This window comes from Phyllostomus hastatus, unplaced genomic scaffold (assembly GCF_019186645.2).
Source record: "Phyllostomus hastatus isolate PE091 unplaced genomic scaffold, TTU_PhHast_1.1 phas_scaffold_501, whole genome shotgun sequence".
In the NCBI taxonomy this organism is placed as follows: Eukaryota; Metazoa; Chordata; class Mammalia; order Chiroptera; family Phyllostomidae; genus Phyllostomus; species Phyllostomus hastatus.
In genome coordinates, this window is record NW_025334033.1 from 23,418,359 (window position 1) to 23,438,848 (window position 20,490).

Genomic DNA, 20,490 nt, shown 5'->3' on the forward strand with positions numbered 1-20,490 from the left:
ATGTATAAAACTGGTAGAAGAATAACTGATTGTACATATAAGATTAAGAAAACATAAATAATTTTCAAAATTTTAGAAGAAAAACTGGTGTGAAAAAGAAAAGCAATATCAAAAACCACCCACATGCAAGAGTGGAAAACAACCAGAGGTGTAAGAAGTAGAAAAAAAATGTTAAGTCTCCTAAAAGAGCTTATGAGACTTAATTTTACAATTTTACTTATTTTACAATTTGAGAATAGTACAGTTGTTCCTTAGCATCCACAGGGGATTGGTTCTACAACCCCCCACAAATACGAAAATCCAGGGATGTTAAACCTTCTTATGTAAAATGGCATAGTATGTGCATATAATCTATTATTTGCATATAGGCTACAGAAGGGAATGCCTACACATCACTTCATTTGCATGGATTAAGTGTAGTGTAGGGCTTGACACATGGCAAATTCAAGTTCTGATTCTGGAACTTTCTGAGATTTTTTTTTCCTGAATATTTTCAATCTGGTTGGTTGAATTCGTAGATGCTAAACCTACAGATACACAGGGCCAACTGTATTTTTATTTCCTGTAACTTTTCAAAGTCACCATTTACTAATGGCAACATACCTTAAAGGAAACTTATTTTTCCTCATACAAAAGTAATTACTGTAGAAACATGTACCTTACACTTCACCATCCAGAGATTTAGTATCTATCCTCAATTTTTTTTCAAAAATAAACACATATATAAATGTACTTGTAACAAAACTGAAATAATATTGTGTATAAATGTTCTATAAGGTGCTTCCCCCTTAATTGTAAACATTTTCTAATCTCAAAAAATATACCTTTTGTGAAACAACTTAACTGACCAAAAGTCAAATGGCTCAAATACTACAAGATATGTTTCTAAGAGGCAGTATGGCATTTAAGAGCTCAAGAATTCTGGATCAGGCTGACTATATTCAAATATTGGCTGCCCTGAACCTGCTCCCATTTGTATAAGTGTAACAGAACCTATCTTACAGAGATGTTATGAAGATTGAGTTAATATACAAAATGTCCTAAGAATAGTGCTTGGCATAGAAGTTTCCCATAAATGCTAGCTATGTATGATTATTTTACATATTCCAAGGGTAGGTATCATCAGACCTCCCAAGGACACTTGTAAACATCTCCTGAATCCAAAACTACAATCTTCTATTCCAATCTAAGTTAAAAATAAGAATGAGGCAAAAACATAGAATGAAAATTCCATTAACAGTGAGGGGAATAACAACCAACATAGTACAGCTTCCTGATGATGGGTCAATGTCATTATCTTCGTGTGAGATGAAAAATACTACATAACAAATAAGTTTAATGTTTTCCTGTGTTAAATGAAGTTGATTCTATAATCTTAATGGAAGAAAGAAATATGTAAAAATGTTTGACATTACAGAACTTATTTACAGAAAAACTTAATTACAATAAATGAAAGGATATGTAAGAATAAACCAAGGATGGCACATGTCCATTCCTCAGAAAAAATTACATGTAATCAAGTTGTTTTCAACTTGCATAATTTTAAAAGTAGGTACCCAGCGCATTTTACTCCAACATAAGAGGGTATTTCCTAGAACTTGAGTCATCAACTGTGCCTTAGGCATCACACTATGTTGACCAATGCTTCTTATACTTGGTATGTATTCACTATGATATTGAAGCACTGAATACTCTTAACAAAACTGTTCTGTTGGAGGACAAAGGTAGGCTTCTGGGAACTATCATGTCCTATATTTTGGTGATACTTATACTTATGTGCCTTTACTCTTGGAAACACTACTTTTACAATGTAACTTCAATTTTAAGTCCCAGCATCCATTTCTTCACTAGAAACCAGTGAAATCATTTTCTACAAGCAAATATCTACACATAACAGTTACAAGTGAAAGTTCAAGATAAGAGGGTGTGTCTATAATTATAAGCATATTTCCACACACCCGCTTTTTGAGATAAACTAGTCTCTAAGAATTAAAAATAAAGCTAGCTGGATCAGAAGCTAAAATGAACCGCTCTTTTTTAAATTATAAACTAAACCAATCACAAAGAACACAAAACATCAATGATTAAAACTTAATGTATTAAATTTCTACCACTAACTTATAAAAAATAACTTAAAAATCCAAAAATGGAAATATGTACATAAATTATATTTCTATGCTAATTTGAAATGCCTTAATACCATTTCAACAAACTATGAACACAAATACAGACAATAACCTATATAAGGGATTGTGACTTTAAACCCACCTAAATAAAACACAAACACGAAATGGATCCAGTCATCACCCTACCTGACCTAGACCTTGCATTTCATCCTAAACCCACTCTTATACTTCACCCTTTTCCTTTATTATATCCCAACCATCTGCCTCTGCCTCCTTCCAGGAAATCTGGATGGGTAAATAAAAACAATTCTGCCAAAGGCATTATTGATAATAGTAAGGTAAGGGGAGACAAAGTTATGAAAAAGACATGGAAATTGTTGAGGACTTATGAGTTAAAAAAACTTTGAATAAACTGAGAAAAGTTGAAACTGGGCAGAACTAATTCTGAAGATAGATTTGCAGAGTAAGTTGCTGATTTGAATACCTCAAAATATCTTTCCCCACAGAAACTAAAATCCTACTAATCCATAGTTCTTCTGGGTTAACAAGCAACTGGTTTAGTTGGGTTTTTAAATGATCCTTATGGACTATCAGTCATTCAATCACTACTATAAAATAACACAATCTGATTTCTTCCCTACTATAAACTGCACAATGAAGAGAAGACTGGGAAATGCTGGAAGATAAATGATCAAGTAAATGTTTCAGAACTGCGGTGTAGAGCACTGGGAGAGGAAGGCTTGAACAGGACAGGAATGTGGGAAACTTATGAAATTTAAGTAATCAATCAAGATAGCAAGCTATCAGAAATAACATAAAACAAAAAAGTACAATGATTCAAATTTCCTTTAGAGCAGGGTTTCTCAAGCTCAGCACTACTGGCATTTCGGCCAGATAATTCTTTATTGGGGGGCGTCTGTCCTGTGCATTGTTAAGATGTTTGGCTACATCTTTAATCTCTACCCACCAGATGCCAGTAACACCCCTCCAGTTGCGACAACCAAAACTGTCTCCAGATTACTTATGAATATTTTAGTGTATGCTGTATGTATATGTTTTAACTATGTTAATTTTTTTTTAATTTAAAGATTGCATTTATTTATTTTTAGAGAGAGGGGAAAGGAGGGAGAAAGAGAAACATCAATGTGTGGTTGCCTCTAGCACACCCCCTATTGGAGATCTGGCCCACAATCCAGGTATATACCCTGACTGGGAATCAAACCAGCGACCCTTTGGTTTGCAGATAGGCACTCAATCCACTGAGCTACACCAGCCAGGGCTACATGTTCATTTTTCATAGAACACAAAACTGCATAAATTGTGTGATATAAATTCACAGTAACAGGCATTTTACAAGATTGAAAGATTAGTATTGTGTTGGAGAAAGGATTATAAATTTTCTTAAATTCTATTTTCTAATGTTTGCTAATGATATTCTAGTATTTCAACTTTGTAAATATATTTTATCCATCTGTATTTTGTAAGTAACAGATTCCAAACAAAAGTAGGCCTGGAAACACCATAATTTTAATAATGTTTACATAGCACTTTACATTCTCTTCAGTATTTTTGCAAACTTATCCCATTTAATTCTTAGAGAGAGACAGTGCCCTAGCTGGGTGGCTCTGCTGGCTGGAGCGTCATCCTGAGGCACCAAGGTTATGGATTTGATCCCCAGTCAGAACACATACAAGAAGCAGCTAAAGAATGCATAAATGGGTAGAACAACAAATCAATGTTTCTTTCTCTCCATCCCTCTCTTTCTCTCCCCCCTCTTCTCTCTCTCTCTCTCTCTCTGTCTCTCTCTCTCTCTCTCTCTGTCTCTCTCTCTCTCTCTCAAATCAGTAACTTTTTAAAAAGTTTTAAAAGATAGCAAATTACTGGGTTGGCCAAAAAGTTTGTCTTTTTTCTGTAAGATGGCTTAAATAATGCTTAGTTGTCTTTAACTTCATTCAAACTAATTTTGTTAGATTGCATTGTGACAGCACACATTTTAAAAAACTTATCAAAATTGGTGAATTTTTATGTAGCCATTTTAATATTGAAGATGGGAAAAAATACCCAACATTTCAGCATATTATGCTTTTTATTTCAAGAAAGGTAAAAAACGCAACTGGAACGCCAAAAAAAAAAAAAAAGATTTGTGCAGTGTATGGAGAAGGTACTCTGACTGATCAAACATGTCAAAAATGGTTTCTAAAGTTTATGATACTCCACGGTCGGGTAGACCGGTTGAAGTTAACAGCAATCAAATCGGGACATTAATTGAAAACAACCAACATTATACCATTTAGGAGACAGCCAACATACTCAAAATATACCGATCAATAAAGTTACTGGTGAAAATGAAAAATTTGTCTTTTATTTTTGTGGAAAAAAAACACATGGACTTTTTGGCCCACCCTATATTATCTCACTCAACACGTAAGTGTAGGATTCTATCTGCATTCTTTTGAAGACAAAATCCAAAGTTCAGAGCTCAAAATATGTATGCATGTATCCCTTGCAATCATCAACGCAAGCAAAGACCAATGGAAAGAAATTCTGCTCCACAAATCATCTATGTACATTTGCCTCAAGATCACATTCTTTTCCCCAATTTGTCTCTCAAATAGGAAGTTCACAATTCACATATAATCAAGAGTATCAAGCATATTCTTGAACTAAAAAGCATAATTCCAATTTAAGGAAAGTAAAGATACACTTTTAAGTAAAAACGTATGTACTTGCTAATACACCATTAAATGTATCTGCTCCACTCCACTTCAAATTCACCAAACTTCTATCTCCCAACTCTCAGGAGCAGTGCTTCACATACAACTGCCACAGATTACTGAAGGGCTGTGCAAAGTTTTAACCAATCCCCAACAAAAGTATTAGCTTACACGCAGGATAAAATCCCAGACTCAGACACATATCCCAACCTATAACCTTCTATCAAGATTCAAAATCTTACATATTTTCAACTGAAAGATTGAGGTCCTCAAGGTTCTATAAAACCACATTCTCAAATGCAACAGTGTCTAAGATCTAAATTCAACAACAGAATGAGCACTCAATAAATTTTATCTTCACATTAAACATTTGCCAAGTTTTACCAATTCTTCTTCCATGTCATTTGTTCTATTCTTATTTCTATTATCACTACCTAATCCAGGACTCAGTCACCCAGTTCATCCAGCATCTAACTTATTCTTTACTGTATCATACTCTACCTCAATTACTATGACCTAGAATGTGAATAATTAGAGAGTTCTGGTTATCCTAGCCCAGGTAGCATTCCCCCTCATTTCCTGCCAAAGAATCTCCATTCCAAGCAAGTAAACCTACAAGCATCTTACTAAGCCATAAGTCTTTCCCTTCTATCCCAGAAAGCTTTTCCCAACTGGCTGATGTCTCTCCAGCTTAATAAACCCTCATTTCAACTGCAATTACAATATGTGAATAGAACTATATTTTTATATCTTGGCATTTCTGTCTACACTATGTGATTTTTACTTTCCTTCTCACTCATGACTGTGCTTTTATGACTCCTACTAGCTGCAGACATACAATAAATTCTGATGACTCAACAGCATGTTCTCACTGTACACACTCTCACATTGTTAAGTTGGAATTGTAGTTCAGAATGAATTCAGAATAAATTCACACATTATCAAAGTGAGTGCCCATTCCTGAGGACTGTTCTCAGTATTGTACTGCTGTTTCCTGCAACCTAGCTAGGACAGAACTGTCTCCACTGGTACTAAGGCAAAGCCTTCACTCTGCTGGATAGCAATGTTACTACCCTCAATGGAATCTAACTGGTAAGACTATTAGGTTTTCTACTTATCTTTAACATTACTTCCTTTTCCTAACTTAAAAATTAACAGCTAAACTAGGCAGATTTTTATTCAGAACATGCACACTTTTTTGAAGAGTTGCTTGGAATAATCAATAACAATCATCAGTCAGTATCTCCTTTAATAGAAAAAAAAAATTTAAAAAAAAAAAAACTGGGGCTCTTGACCCAAGCATGCCACATTCAGTTGCCCATGTGAAAACAGACCAAATGCAAATAAATTCCTACAATTTTAGTGTCTGCCCTGTGACTTAGAGCTCCGACTGGAAATTACTTTGTGTATCTCTGTCCACAGCCTTTCTTATCTCCAATTTGTCTCCCCAATTAGTGGCCACATAGGTCTCTCACTGAAACTTCATGTCAGCAGTTATGTTCAATGACTCCCCTTTCCCTGTACCCAAACCTTTCCACACACACATAAACTCCATTTCTGGTGCTCCCCATAAACTGTTTTAGCTAAGCCATACCAAAAATATACCTCCAATAATGGCAAAATTCTTCTAACCATTACAATGTGATACAAAGACTAGAAATTTAACTTTATACTAATCACAAAGTCACCAAAACTGTAACACAACAGCTACTTACTGCAAACAACAAAACACAGTATCCAGAGTCTCTGTCATCTTCCTTTTATCTAACATTTCCTTTAAATACTTTTTAAACTAATACTTGCCTTTAAATACAGAGAATACTTTTTCTTACAATTTACATTCCTGTAGAGAATACAGTATTATAACTATACATTTTAGAGTATGTTTAATATCAGTAATCTATTAGATTCAAATCAGAGTACTTAAAGATTCAGATCTAGGAAATGACCTACAAGCAACCAAACGATTGTGTATTTTGTTTGCAGCGTCTTGTTGGTCATTCATCAGTTTCTTCTCTCCATTCTACTTTACCTCACTTTTAACTAGCAAAACAGTACATCATCATCCCAATTGTTCAGAATGTAAAGAACAGGGCAACTTCAACACTAAACCCTATAAAGCCAAAAGATAAACAAAAAAAAACTTATCTAAAGCTCATGTATTCCACTTTACATAAAAGTGTGTCAAGTATGATTATTTAGTTTTCCCATAGAAAATAAATTAGAAACAATGAATTAAAAAGTGATATCCTCAAGTTTGCAAGCAAGCCAGGACATGTAACCCAAAAGATGAAAATATTAAAACCAGCTGCAGCAATGAAAAACACAATCACCTAGAATAAATTTAGAATGCCCATTTCAATTGTCTCTAAAAAAAAAATAGAAACTACAACAGAACACACAACAATAAAGTTGTTCTTATACTAAATCTCAATCGTTTAAGATTAAATTCAGTCCATTTTAAGAACACAGTAAATGTGTGCTTCTTAGAAAAACTTCCATCAAAAAAAAGTCACACCCTGGCCAGGTAGCTCAGTTGGTACTTAGAGTGTGGACCAGACACACCAAGGTTTTAGGTTCAATCTCAGGTCAGGGCACATACAAGAAGCAAGAAATAAATACGTAAGTTAGTGTCTGTCTGTCTCTCTCCCCTTCCCTCCCTCTCAAATCAAGCAAGCAATATTTTTTTTTTTCAGTCCTGGCAGGTATAGCTCAGTGGATTGACCCCAGGCTGCAAACCAAAGGGTCACCAGTTTGATTCCCAGTCAGGGCACATGCCTGGGTTGCAGGCCAGGTCCCCAGTGGGGGCCATGTGAGAGGCAACCACACATTGATGTTTCCCTCCCTCTTTCTCCCTCCCTTCCTCTCTTTCTAAAAATAAATAAAATCTTTTAAAAATAATACTAATATATATGAGTGTGTGTGTGTGTGTGTGTGTGTGTGTGTGTGTGTGTGTATGTATGTTTTGTTTTTTTTTAACAAAGGCGACCATTTTAAGTCTGGTCCGAGATTTATTATATGGGAATCTTCTGATATCTGAACCTGTCAACTCCCAACAAAGTAAGAAAAATGTAACTTATTGTTGAATTTATTGTTTCATTTCAATTATTTTAATTTCAAAAGCAGAGTTTATATTTCTAACCCATTCTTCAAAAGAAAAAAGTCTAAGTTTTTATTAATATGACCCTCAATCAATTTTCTGAGTGTCATCCCAGCAGATGAAGAAATGATTCCTTATTTATTTGCTCACTGAGCTAAAGCTATTTGGAAAAACTATAACCATCATTCTTTAAGACCTTCAAATTGTTGGCATTATGAAAACAGGGATTTTAAATAATATTTAATAACCAAAAGCTAGATAAAATTATGTCAGTTTTTATTAACAAATTTTTAAGACTATGAAAAATAATTACTATAGATAAGAGGTCACTGTCAAAAATATGTATATATTTGAAAGTTTGGAGTCATCCATGCAAGATGAAGTCAAGGCAGAGATACAAACAGCATTCTTACAGGACCCAGGCAGGTAACAAAAATGAGTGAAGTAGGCCAAGTGTATTACCAGCAAAAATGATGGGAAGGAACTGCACTGACTGGTAAGCACATGCCAAGTCTGAAGAGGGCGGCCAGTACAGCTCTACCACTCAACTCCAAACAGAAATACAGCCTAGTAGTGCCTGAATTTTCAAGTCTTCCCCCCAAATTCCAAAATCCAGGAACTTCACTGAGCAATTTCCCAATTTTTCCATGCTGATCAGTAGTTGAAACTTACAAACACCAGAAATCAAACAAAACATATCTCTAAGATGGTTCAGTTCAGAGGTCACTTCCGAGCTAATGTGTGAAAATTGCTTTCAAAATATATGAAGGAGTAATGGTAAAAAAAGCTCAGGCTTTGAGGTCAAACTGGCTTGGGTCTGAATGGATGATGCTAGAAAAACTTTCTTCAAACCTGTTTCTTCAATTGTAAAATATCACCTCTCTCATAAATGATGAAAAGTAAAACTTCCAACACAATACCAGATGCACAACAAACATTACAAAAATGGCCCTTACTCTCCCTATTCAACCATGCAAGTCCTTAGGAAAATTTAAGATACCAGATAATAAACACACTTGAAGATCTTAGGAAGTTATAAAAAGGACATCAAAAAAATGAGTTGCCTGCCATGTGTCCATTGCCCTCAACCCCTGCTACACAGACAGGCCCTTAAGTACACAGAGAAGATACTGTTAATTTAGGGCAGGATTTTCAACATTTTTCATCTGTGGGCACATGACTAAATAGTCAGGTATTGCATGTTTTAAAAATTCTTGCAGCACACTGCAAGATACCAGCCCACTTAAAGTGATACAGCTAAATGGATTATCAATCTTCAGTTAAAAAGATAAAGAGTCAGAGCTCCTTAAAGATAAAGACACACTGTCTCTTTTATTAGTTTCATAGATACTTACTTGCTGGTAGAAGTGAAAGAAATACTTTTAACACGTTGGGCCAAACTTTCAGAAACTTATTTCTATAGAATGCGTGGTATAAAGCATTTACAGCACATTCCTAAATATTAAAAAAATCATACTCCAAAGTTTACTTTATGTATGATTTCATCAAACCAAAACATTATGGGATTGAAGTTACTGCTAAAAATACCTTTTGACCCCTCAAACACACTAATTTTTTAAAAAAGACATCAACTATCCAACATATTTGTGTTAAAAAGTAATAATCACATACATCAAAATTATTTGGGCTATATTTAATAAAAATAGGTGAAATAAATTTCTAATGTGGTTACAAACAATAAAGAAAAGCATTTTATGTATATATTTGAGTATATGTCTACATAGACACTTACTGAACTCTAGAAATTTTACACTATCTTCCAACAAATACAGCATAGGCTGGGACATGTGCTACAAATGGACAGCACTAGGAAAGTTTACATTTTATAATTTTAAACACTCTACCTCTTCCAGCTACCCATCCATCATACTATGAGCAAAAAATAATAATACAAAACAGTGACTGATAAATCGGAAGGGGGAAACAACTAAAAGGGTTAAGTACCTAAAAATGATTGACACTTTCAAGTTAAATCCATATTTCCATTACTAATTCTCCTCATCTACACAAACATATTCATGCGCTCATCAATTAAAATACAGTCCATTTGAATATATTCTATTCTACATAATTCATCATTTAAACTTCTTACAAACTTGATCATAAATATTTCAGATTAATAGATGAAAACAATACACTATATTACCATAGGATCATAAACAGCTCCATGTACTCAAAAGCTACAATCTTAATGCTAATTTTAAAATCAAATGTTTTTTCAAAGTTCTGCTTAAAACAAATGCCTTTAGTATGTAACAAGCCTTTTAACCACTGTTTAATGCAAAATCATACTTTATAAATGACTCGAGTTCATAACTTTGAAAATGTTTGTGTAATAAGGTGCTTACCCACAAAAATTATGCTGTTACTTTATCTTCTTTCACCATCAGACTACACTAGTTTCTTTTCTTACTGTTTCATTCTTTATGTATGAAGAAAACTGCCCTGTATGAAGGGCAGTTTATATACTAAATCAGTAATTTAAAGTACCTCAAGTATTTACCTTACCTTTTACTACCTCATAGAAATCAATGTCTAACTCCTTACTATAATCACAAAAGTTAAAAGACAGAAGTTACCAACAAAGTTATCAACCTCGGACTAAGCAGAATACAGGACAAAAATATGCTGAGCTCTGCAGTCGTAAGTCAAAGTGACAAAAGAAAAGCAATATACTACTAGAAATATTCAGATATTTTCTAAATTATCAAATTAAGGTATACCCATCTAAAGGATTCCGGAAATTTTTTCAACTCAATACTTCTAAAAACACATCACGGTATTTAAGCATACTTTGGGCAAGTCAAAAAGTTTACCTAAAACAAAGCACTTTACACAACAAAATGATGCAGCTGGTCCTACAATACAACAGAAACAAAAACCGTCTTCAAAACCCAAGTAATCAAGAAATTGTATCTTTTTAATAAATTTAACTCCACTTTGGGAGGTCAGGTATTCCTTCTGTTTTGACAACTACCCCGAATGTCAACTCCTCCTGACAGTTTAAGAAAACTCTTCTAGCTGGGTCACCCAGGGACCATCGCTCTAAGTGACAAAAGAAAAACCCAATCCAGCCTACAGATCAGAGAATATCCAGAAACAGTTTAACTTCTCCCCACCAAACCCTTTCCCCTAGGCAACAGAATGTTTTCACCGATCATAAACACACCCTCCAGCTATCTCTCTACCCGGGCAAAGACAGGGCAGAGTGGAAGCCTTTCAGCTCAGACAAGCAGAATGCTGTTACCCCTCCACCCGCGGACCCTCTGCAGAACCGGGTCCGTCTGGATCACCAGCCCTGGTAAAGAACAATTCACCAGCCCAGCCGCACAAATCGCGCAACTTCCCAAGAACCTGCAAAGCGATTCTTTTTCGCGGAGCAGAATCCGGAATCCGCCACCGGGGAAGGGATGAGGGAAAAAGGGTGAAGAGAATGAACGCGGAATCAGGACGGCAGAGACTGCTGGCCCCGCGGTGGCTGCACGCCCCAGAGCCCAGCGAACAGGCTGGAGGGATGGAGCCACCGGCCTGGGCTCCCCGGCTCTCGCCTGGAGACCCGCATCTCCCGACTTTACCTCTCTGGGAAGCGACCCCCACATTCCGTGCCACGGGGTGGTAGGGGGCAGGGAAGGCCTCACCGGAGGTTCTGAGCCTCCTCGGCCCGACGCGGAAGGGAACGCGGTCGGGGTACGAGGGACAATAGGGAGCCAAGAGCGCTGCGCGCCTGAGTGGCGCCGCCGGCCGGCGGGGCTGACTGACGCGCCCGCCGTACCGCACGACCTGGGTGTGCTGGGCAGGGCCGCCACTGCCGCCGCGCAGTCCGCGGGGGTCACGGCGCCCCCGGCGCTCCGGGTCGGGCCTCACCTCCCAGCCCCGCCGCCCAAGAGAAGAGCAGAATTAACACTCTCAGCAACACCATCTTCCGCTGCTGCCGCCTCCTCACGGGTTAACAGCAGCACATCGATCCGGAGGGAGAAGCTGAAGGGGCTTGGTCCGGAGCCTCCACGGGAAGCCGGGACCTCCCCCGGTAGGAGAAACGGCAGAGCACCGTCCTCACGCCCCACTTCAGGGGCCGGCAATGCTCTCAGCTCCTCCAAAACAGGGATCTCCCTCCCCCTCGTTCGTTTCCTTCCTCCCTTCCCCGCTTTCCTTCCCTCGCTCCTTTCCTCTTCTCAATCGCCCTCCCCAAAACCCGGACCTCCGCCTCCTTCCTCGCCACGTGACGCATGGGCGCCCAACGGGCTCGCGGAGCCGCACCCCTTCCTCCCGCTCCTCCCCCTCCCCCAGGCGTCCCAGGGACGCGCGCATGCGCATGGAGGCCAGTTCCCGGGCTGCTAGACCCGCCGCCGCTTCCTGTCCGCCAGCAGGGAGCTGGGATTGGGTTTGGGAGGCGGGGTTTCCTCTGGCTCCGCCCCCACTCCGGCGGGAGCGTGTCTTTGCGGACCTTACTACGCTACATCTTAAAGCTGCTGAGAACTGCGTTGGGCGAAAAATGGGAAAGTGAAGGATGTCAGAGGGCCGGTTCCCACTTCTTAACTTCACAAGAAACGGAGATTTTTTTGTTTCTTTTTTGGCCTGTAGTGGCGCACGGCAGCTAATAAGTGAACAAAAGCAAAGTACCAACAACCAGTAGTTATACTGGCGACAGCCACCTGTGATCTGAACACAAATGTTCAGATCCGAAAGCATCTGAAAGGAAGGAAAGGCTGTGTTTTACAGCCTAAGGCATATTTCTGGGAGCTCGTTGCAAATTTTGGTCACAAACCTGTTATTAGCCGTTCTAAAAGTCTGCAGCCTAAACCACAAAGGTCCTAAATCTCCAGCCCCCAAAATGTCCTCTTTACCACTTTGTCCCACCTCTGAAGGAGACGCTCAAATCTCCTTCACTCCAACTTCCTAGCTTCTTTAAAGTTTATATTTGGTTTCTTTGTAACTCACTTTCGTTATTTAAATTTTTATTTCATGGACTACAGATTTAAGGAAAAGACCTGAAAACAAAACTTACAAAAAGAAACTGGAAAAGTTCCTTGACGTTGGTCCTGGTAATGATTTTTCAAAAGATTTTATTTATTTACTTTTAGTGAGCGGGGAGGGAGGGAGAAAGAAAGGGAGGGAAACACGAATCAGTTGGACGACCCCACCCGCAAACCAGGGATCTGGCCCCTTGCCCAGAATCAAACCGCGACCCTTTGCTTTGCAGGACCACACCCAACAAACAGTCACACTGGTCAGGGCAGTCCTGGCAATGATTTTTTGGATATGACACCAAAAGCACAAATAATTAAAGCAAAAATAAATAAGTGAGACTACATCAAACCAAAAAGCTTCTGCGCAGCAAAAGAAACAATTAAAATAAAAAGGCAACCTTTGGAATGACGAAAAATATTTCCAAATCAGATATCTGCCAAAGTGTTAATATCCAAAATACACATGAGGAATTCTCCCAACTCAATAGCAAAAAAACAAACAATCCAATTTAAAAATCTTCAGAGGAACTGAATAGACATTTTCCCAAGGATATCCAAATGACCAACTGGTACATGAAAAGATGCTCGATACCACTGATCATCAGGGAAACAAATCAAAGCCACAATGAGGCACCTCATTATTGGAAAGGCTATGACCAAAAAGACAAGTATCAACAAGGATGTGGAGAAAAGGTGGTGGGAATATAAATCGGTACAGCCATGACAGAAAACAATATGGAGGCCCCTCAAAAAATTAAAAATAGAACTATCATGATTCAGCATTCCCAATTTGGGGTATACAGTATATTGAAAGGAAATGAAATCAGGATCTCGAAAAGATGTCTGCACTCCCTTGTTCGTTGCAATATTATTCACAGTTCCCATGGTATTGAAGCAATGTATTTCTCTAAGAAGGTGTAGATGAAGATGATGTGATGTGCACATCCACACACACACACAATGGAATCATTCAGCTATGACAAAGGAAATCCTGCCATTTTCTTTTTTTTAATGTATTTTATTGATTATGCTATTACAGTTGTCCCATTTCCCCCCTTCTCTCCCCTCCACCCTGTACCCCCTCTCCCACCTACACTCCCCCCCTTTAGTTCATGTCCATGTGTTATACTTATGAGTTCTTTAGCTTCTACATTTCCCGTACTATTCTTGCCCTCCCCCTATCTATTTTTGACCTACATTCTATGCTACTTATTCTCTATACCTTTTCCCCCTCTCCTCCTCCCACCCCCCCCCCTGCTGCTAGCCCTCCATGTGCCCTCCATTTCTGTGGTTCTGTTCCTGTTCTAGTTGTTTACTTAGTTTCTTTTGGTTTTGCTTTAGGTGTGGTTGTTAATAATTGTGAGTTTGCTGTCCTTTTACTACACATGTCTTTTCTTTATCTTCTTTTCTTAGATAAGTCCCTTTAGCATTTCATAAAATAAGGGCTTGGTGATGATGAACTCCTTTAACTTGACCTTATCTGACAAGCACTTTATCTGCCCTTCCATTCTAAATGAGAGCTTTGCTGGATAGAGCAATCTGGGATGTAAGTCCTTGTCTTTCATGACTTGGAATATTTCTTTCCAGCCCCTTCTTGCCTGTAAGGTCTCTTTGGAGAAATCAGCTGACAGTCTGATGGGAACTCCTTTGTAGGTTACTGTGCCCTTATCTCTTGCTGCTTCTAGGATTCTCTCCTTCGTTTTTACCTTGGCTAGTGTAATTATGATGTGCCTTGGTGTGTTTCTTCTTGGGTCCAACTTCTTTGGGGCTCTCTGAGCTTCTTGGATTTCTTTGGAAGACTGTTCCCTTTGCCAGATTGGGGAAGTTCTCCCTTATTATTTGTTCAAATACGTGCTCAATCTGTTGCTTTTCTCCTTCCCATTCTGGTACCCCTATAATTCGGATGTTGGAACGTTTAAAGGTGTCCTGGATGCTCTTAAGCTTTTCCTCGATTTTTTTTAATTCTTATTTCATCATGCTTTCCTGCTTGGTTGATTCTATCTTCCTTCTGGTCCACTGTATTGTTTTGAGACTCAGATTCCTTCCTTTCACTATTGGCTCTCCTCCGCGTATCTTCCTGCATCTCTTTTATGGTAACCTGCATCCTTTCATCTAAATTGCGCCCAAAATCAACCAATTCCGTGAGCTTTCTGATCACCAGTGTTTTGAACTGTGCATCTGATAGATTGGCTATTTCTTGGTCGCTCAAAAGGATGAGTCCTGGGGGACTGATCTGTTCTGTTGGAAACATATCTTATGTCTTTCCCTGTCTCTCTCCTTTCCGGTCTGGTCGCTCTTGTTACGGTGGGGGGCGGAGCCTTAGGTGTTCACTGGGGCTGGGCACCCCGGTCGCTAGATTGTGACATTATATGTGGGGGCAGGGGCGGGGGCGGGAGGGAACCATGGCAGTAGTTCAGTTCTCCTGGGCTCAGACCCTTCTTTGGGATCCTGGGCTGCGAGCTCTGCCCTGGTCCACAATCGCTGCCTCACTGGGTCCGCCAGCCGCAGCTTGCGTACTCAGGGATCACCGCTGCGTTCTTGCGCCCTGATGGCTGTCGTGCCGATTTCGCGCCAAATTTTCCCCGACCTCTGCGCGCCGCCGACCCATGCCAGCCCCGTGCCCGCCCGGCTCGTCGTCCCCTACCAGTCTGGATATATGGGTCTACTTCAACTTCTTGGCTGTCCGACTTCCATTCAGCTAAATCCTCTATCAGTTCTGAGTGATATTCTATCTGTAAATTATTGTTGTTCTAATCTTGGTTGTGCGAGGAGGTACGGTGCATCCACCTATTCCTCCATCTTGCCAGAAGTCCGAAATCCTGCCATTTTGGATACCATGGATAAATCCTCAGTGCAATATTCTGAGAGAAAGAAGTCAAATGGAAAAAGACAAATACCATGTGATCTCTCTTACTTATATGTGGACTCTAAAAGAGCCAAACTCATAGAAACAGAGTAGGAGATTAGTTAGCAGAGGCTGAGGAGTGGGGAAGTGAGGAGATGTTGGTCAAAGGGTATCAACGTCCAGCTGTAAAATGAGTAAGTTCTAGGGACCTAATGTACAGCATGGGAACTATAGTTAATACTACTGTATTATATACTTCAAAATTACTAAGAGAGTAGATCTTAAATGTTCTCACCACCAAAAATAAATGGTATTCATGTGAGATGATGGAGGCTTTAACTAATAACCCTATTGTAATGCTTTTACATTATAATAAGCATATCAAATCAGCACAATGCATACCTTAACCATACACATTGCTGTATGTTGATTATATCTCAATAAATCTGGAAAAAAAATGAAATCAAATGAGCAAAAGTAAGCAATGCAGTGGTATGTAGTAAATTCACAATGTTATGCAACCATCACCACTATCTAGTTCCAAAATATATTCATAAGATAAATAAGGAGAAAAAACCTTGTGTTTCATGAACTAGAACTTTTTGATGGCTTTCACTTAGACATTCTTCATCTATTTGCCATTTTGCTTAAATAAGTTGAATTAGTAAATATAAATGTTAATAGTATGGATAAAAATAATTTATTAGACATTCCATCCTTTTACTCTGAATATTTTTTCAATGTATTACCATGAAGTTAAGAGCATGTTTCTTTAATTTTTAGTTTGAGAAATGCACTATAACAGTTTCACTCCAACAAGAGTAAGCACAAAAATAGTCAGTTCTAAAATGGTCATTAATAGCATCCACTTATAATGAAATGTATGAAATTATTAAAGAATGGCAGAATCTCATGAATAGTTTTTTTCCCTTAAAAGATCCAATCTTCTGGTCAAGATGGCGGCAGAGGCAGACATAGCACACTTCTTTCCACAACCACATCAAAATTACAATGAAAACATAGAACAACCATCACTCAGAATGGTCAGAAAGTGAGTTGAATGCAAGTCTGACCATTGGGAACTAAAGAAACCATATCCATCCATACTGATAGAAGGGATGCAGTCTTGGAACCTTCTGGTCCCTCACCTGCATGTGGTGGATAAAAAATCAGGAGGGATATTTAGTAGTGAAGACTCCCAATCCAATACCAAACCACGCAGCCCACAGTTCCAGTGCCAGGAAGATAAGTCCTCACAACTTCTGACTGCAAAAACCAGTGGGGATTGAGTTGGTGGAAAAAACTTCTGGAGTCCCAAGCAATTCCTCTTAAGAGCCCACATATGGACTCACCTATTCAGACTCACTCCCTCTAAGCTCCAGTGCTGGGGTGGCAGCTTGTAAGGCATCAGTGTTGTGCTGGGAGAAACTGAGGTATCTGGCATCAAAACAAACAGAAGCCATTGTCTTTTTTCTGGGCTCTCAACCCACAGAACAGGCAAGCTGGTGACATATCTCACTACATCAACCTGACTCCATCAACCATCAACCTGACTGACACTGTTTGACATGCCTTGGAAATACCCAGAGACTCTGCCACACCCAACATATGGGCCCACCCAAGCTGCTTTTCCAGATGAATGGTTGGTCCTGGCTGGTTCATGCTGCACAACTTCCTAAATCCTCTCAAACAAGCTGGCCTCAATGGACACCAGGCCTGGCACTAGCAGCAGCCTGCCTACATTCACAGATTGGCTTTGCCTGGGAATCTCCAAGCTCAGCACAAGTAGCAGCCATCTCAGATTGCTTTATGGCTCAGGCAGGATGGCCTAGGGCAAAACACATGAGGGGTGGGGGGGGACTGATCTTGGCCTGCACCACCTGGGAAACCTCAGGGCCAGTACACCTAGTGGACAGCTACAGACCACATCAAAGCACCACCACACTACCCCTACACAACTGATCCTCCACAGAGAGCAGAGGTTGGTGGTAAGTGGTGACAGCCAAACCTTTCAGCTGACTGGCCTGGGTAAACCCCTCCCACTGATCTGCCAACAGCAACCAAGCCCCCAACTTCAAGAGGAGGGCATACTCAGCCCACACAGAGGGCACACCTCAAGCACCCAGCTTGGGTGAGAGGGGAGGCTGTGCCACTGGACCCTACAGCACACCTAATGGCCACACTACCAAGACACAGAGTCCAAGCAACTCTACCTAATACACAGAAACACACAGAGGAAGTCTGCCAAAATGAAGAGACAAAGAAACATGGCCCAAATGAAAGGACAGGTCAAAACTACAGAAAAAGAACCAAACAAAATGGAGATAAACAATCTATCAGATGCAGAGTTCAAAACACTGGTTACAAGGATGTTCAAGGAACTTAGTGAGGACTTCAACAGCATAAAAAAATATACAGTCAGAAATGAAGGATACACTAATTGGAACAACAATTTTCAGGGAAAGAACAGTGGATGAAGCCACACCAGCCAGGGCTATCCTGAAGTTTTAACAATGAGAAATTCAGGTGGTAAGCACATGGCCATATGCAGTTTAACAAACAAGTAATACATATGATCTCACCTTTAACAGGAACCTAAACAACAAAACAGACAAACAAGGAAAATATAACCAAAGACACTGAAATAAAGGACAGGCTGACAGTGACCAGAGGGGAGAGGGGAGGGAATTTCAGGAAAAAAGGGGAAGGGTTTACAGGAACAAGTATAAAGGACACATGGACAAAAACTGGGGGGAGGGGGGAATGGGAGGGAGGAGGGGAGGGCTGGGGGTGGGCTGGGATGGGAGTAAAAGACAGAAAACTGTACTTGAACAACAATTAAAATAAAATTAAAAATATACAAGTAATACTACAGAGAAATGCTTATTGCACAACTTGAAGACAATGTGATAAATGTTTCAATAGTCACATTTTAAATTTACAACTCCTAATAATCTGCTTGCTGGATGTCTCGCTGTCATGCTAAATGCCACATGTTTAACTTCTTATCTCTAATAATGGCACCACTTCTCTCCCAGTAACCAGGGATGGAGAGTAGAATCATCTTAGACTGTCTTAGGCTCTCCTTGTCTACTCATAGCCAGCCATCAAGTATTGATTCTTCCCTAACATAATCTTTCTTGTGCCTGTAATCTTTCCCTTCCTACTACTGTCACTTTGATTCACAGAATTATTTTCTGTTATTTAGACTGCTACAGTGTCTCTCACTCCAGTCTCTCTGGCCCGGCTTTCAAACCTCACCTCAATCCACTGCAATTTGCTTCTGTTCCCATCATTCCCAAGAAGTTACTCTTCCTGGGGCCATCAAAGACCTGTTAGCCATGAATGTTGCTATACACCTTCACTCCTTATCTAACTAGACTTCTTGGTCAATTAGCACTCTTTCCTAAAAATTCCCATCTCCATGTTACCCAAGACCTTGCTCTCTCATGATTTTCCTTCTTTTTAAAAAAATTTGTTTTTATCCTCACTCAAAGACATGCTCACTGATTTTTTTTTTTTTAAGGGAAAGAGGGCAAGGAAGAGGTGAAGGGAGGAAAACATCAATGAGAGAGCAAAACATGGATCTGCTGCCTCCCACACCAACTCTGACTGGGGACTGAACCGGCAACCTAGGCGTGTGCCCTGACTAGGAATGGAACCTGCAGTCTTTCCGCTTACCAGACAATGCTCCAACGCAATGGAGGAGTACCAGCAGGTCAGGTCTCCTCCTTACTTTTAACTGTGTATATTTCCTGGGACTTTTTCTTCCCTTTAATTCTTTAAATATTGCTCTTCCTCAGGATTTGAACCTTGGATTTCTTATCTTCTCATTCTTCACTTGCATGACTATTTTTGTACTACCCCCCAAAGTCTATGACTCACTAAGGTATAAACTCTATGAAAACAAAGCCTGGGTCTGCCTTGTTCTGAATTCTACTGCCTAGCAGATAGCCCTTTTCCTGGACCTGTGCCCCAAGCTCCAGACCTGTACCCTAGTTGCACCATATACTAGCTGTGTGATCTTGGGTACATTAAAGCACCTGTGCCACAGTCTCCTAATACTTACAGTAATGAAAATAGTAATACCTACCTTAGGTGGTTGTTGTGAAAGTTAAATAAATTAATAGATGTAAAGCACTTAGAATACTGCATGGCACATGACAAGCATTATAAAGTGTTAGGTTTTGTTATCATTACATATCCAATGTTCACTAGCTAACTCCTCCTTAAAGTTAAACAGCCACACCAAGTTCAACATGTCCCAAACTGAACAAACCCCTACATCAACCTACACAAACCATTTTCTTCTTCCTAAATTTCCTATTTTTGTAAGTGGCAACACCATTCAAGCAATTCTCTAAAGTCCTGTCCCAACCCAGTAGGTCATCAAGTCATCTTTCATCTCCATTGTATGAAATTCCCCCACCTATCTCATTTACCACAGCTCAACCTCTGGTCTCCTTGTCTTGCAGTGCCCACTCTCTGACACTTTGCACTACTACAGCCAGAATAATGATTAAAGGTATATATATATATATATAATTTTATCCTCAGGATAAAAATACAAGACCTTCATGATCTAGTTGTTGCCTTCTCTGCCAGATTCATCTTTCACCACTCTTTCTTACCTCATCTTCTACAAGTAGTATAGACATATCATGGCTGGTGTGGCTCAGTGGCTTGAGTGCTGGCCTGCAAATCAAAGGATCACCAG

At 39.5% G+C, this 20,490-nt stretch overlaps 1 protein-coding gene across 2 annotated transcripts in view; it reads right to left on the minus strand.

The window, feature by feature from the left end:
* The window catches only part of ADAM10 (ADAM metallopeptidase domain 10), a 125,334-nt gene extending 113,171 nt beyond the window's left edge, over positions 1 to 12,163 (minus strand). The window contains exon 1 of one of the 2 annotated variants that reach the window (XM_045822559.1): positions 11,826 to 12,163. In XM_045822559.1, coding sequence (XP_045678515.1) covers positions 11,826 to 11,880 — 55 coding nt within the window. In that variant the 5' untranslated portion in view covers positions 11,881 to 12,163. Of the gene's footprint in view, positions 1 to 11,536; positions 11,558 to 11,825 lie in introns of those variants that run through there. The other variant, XM_045822561.1, reaches the window with a different exon arrangement.
* Positions 12,164 to 20,490: the final 8,327 nt, after the last annotated feature.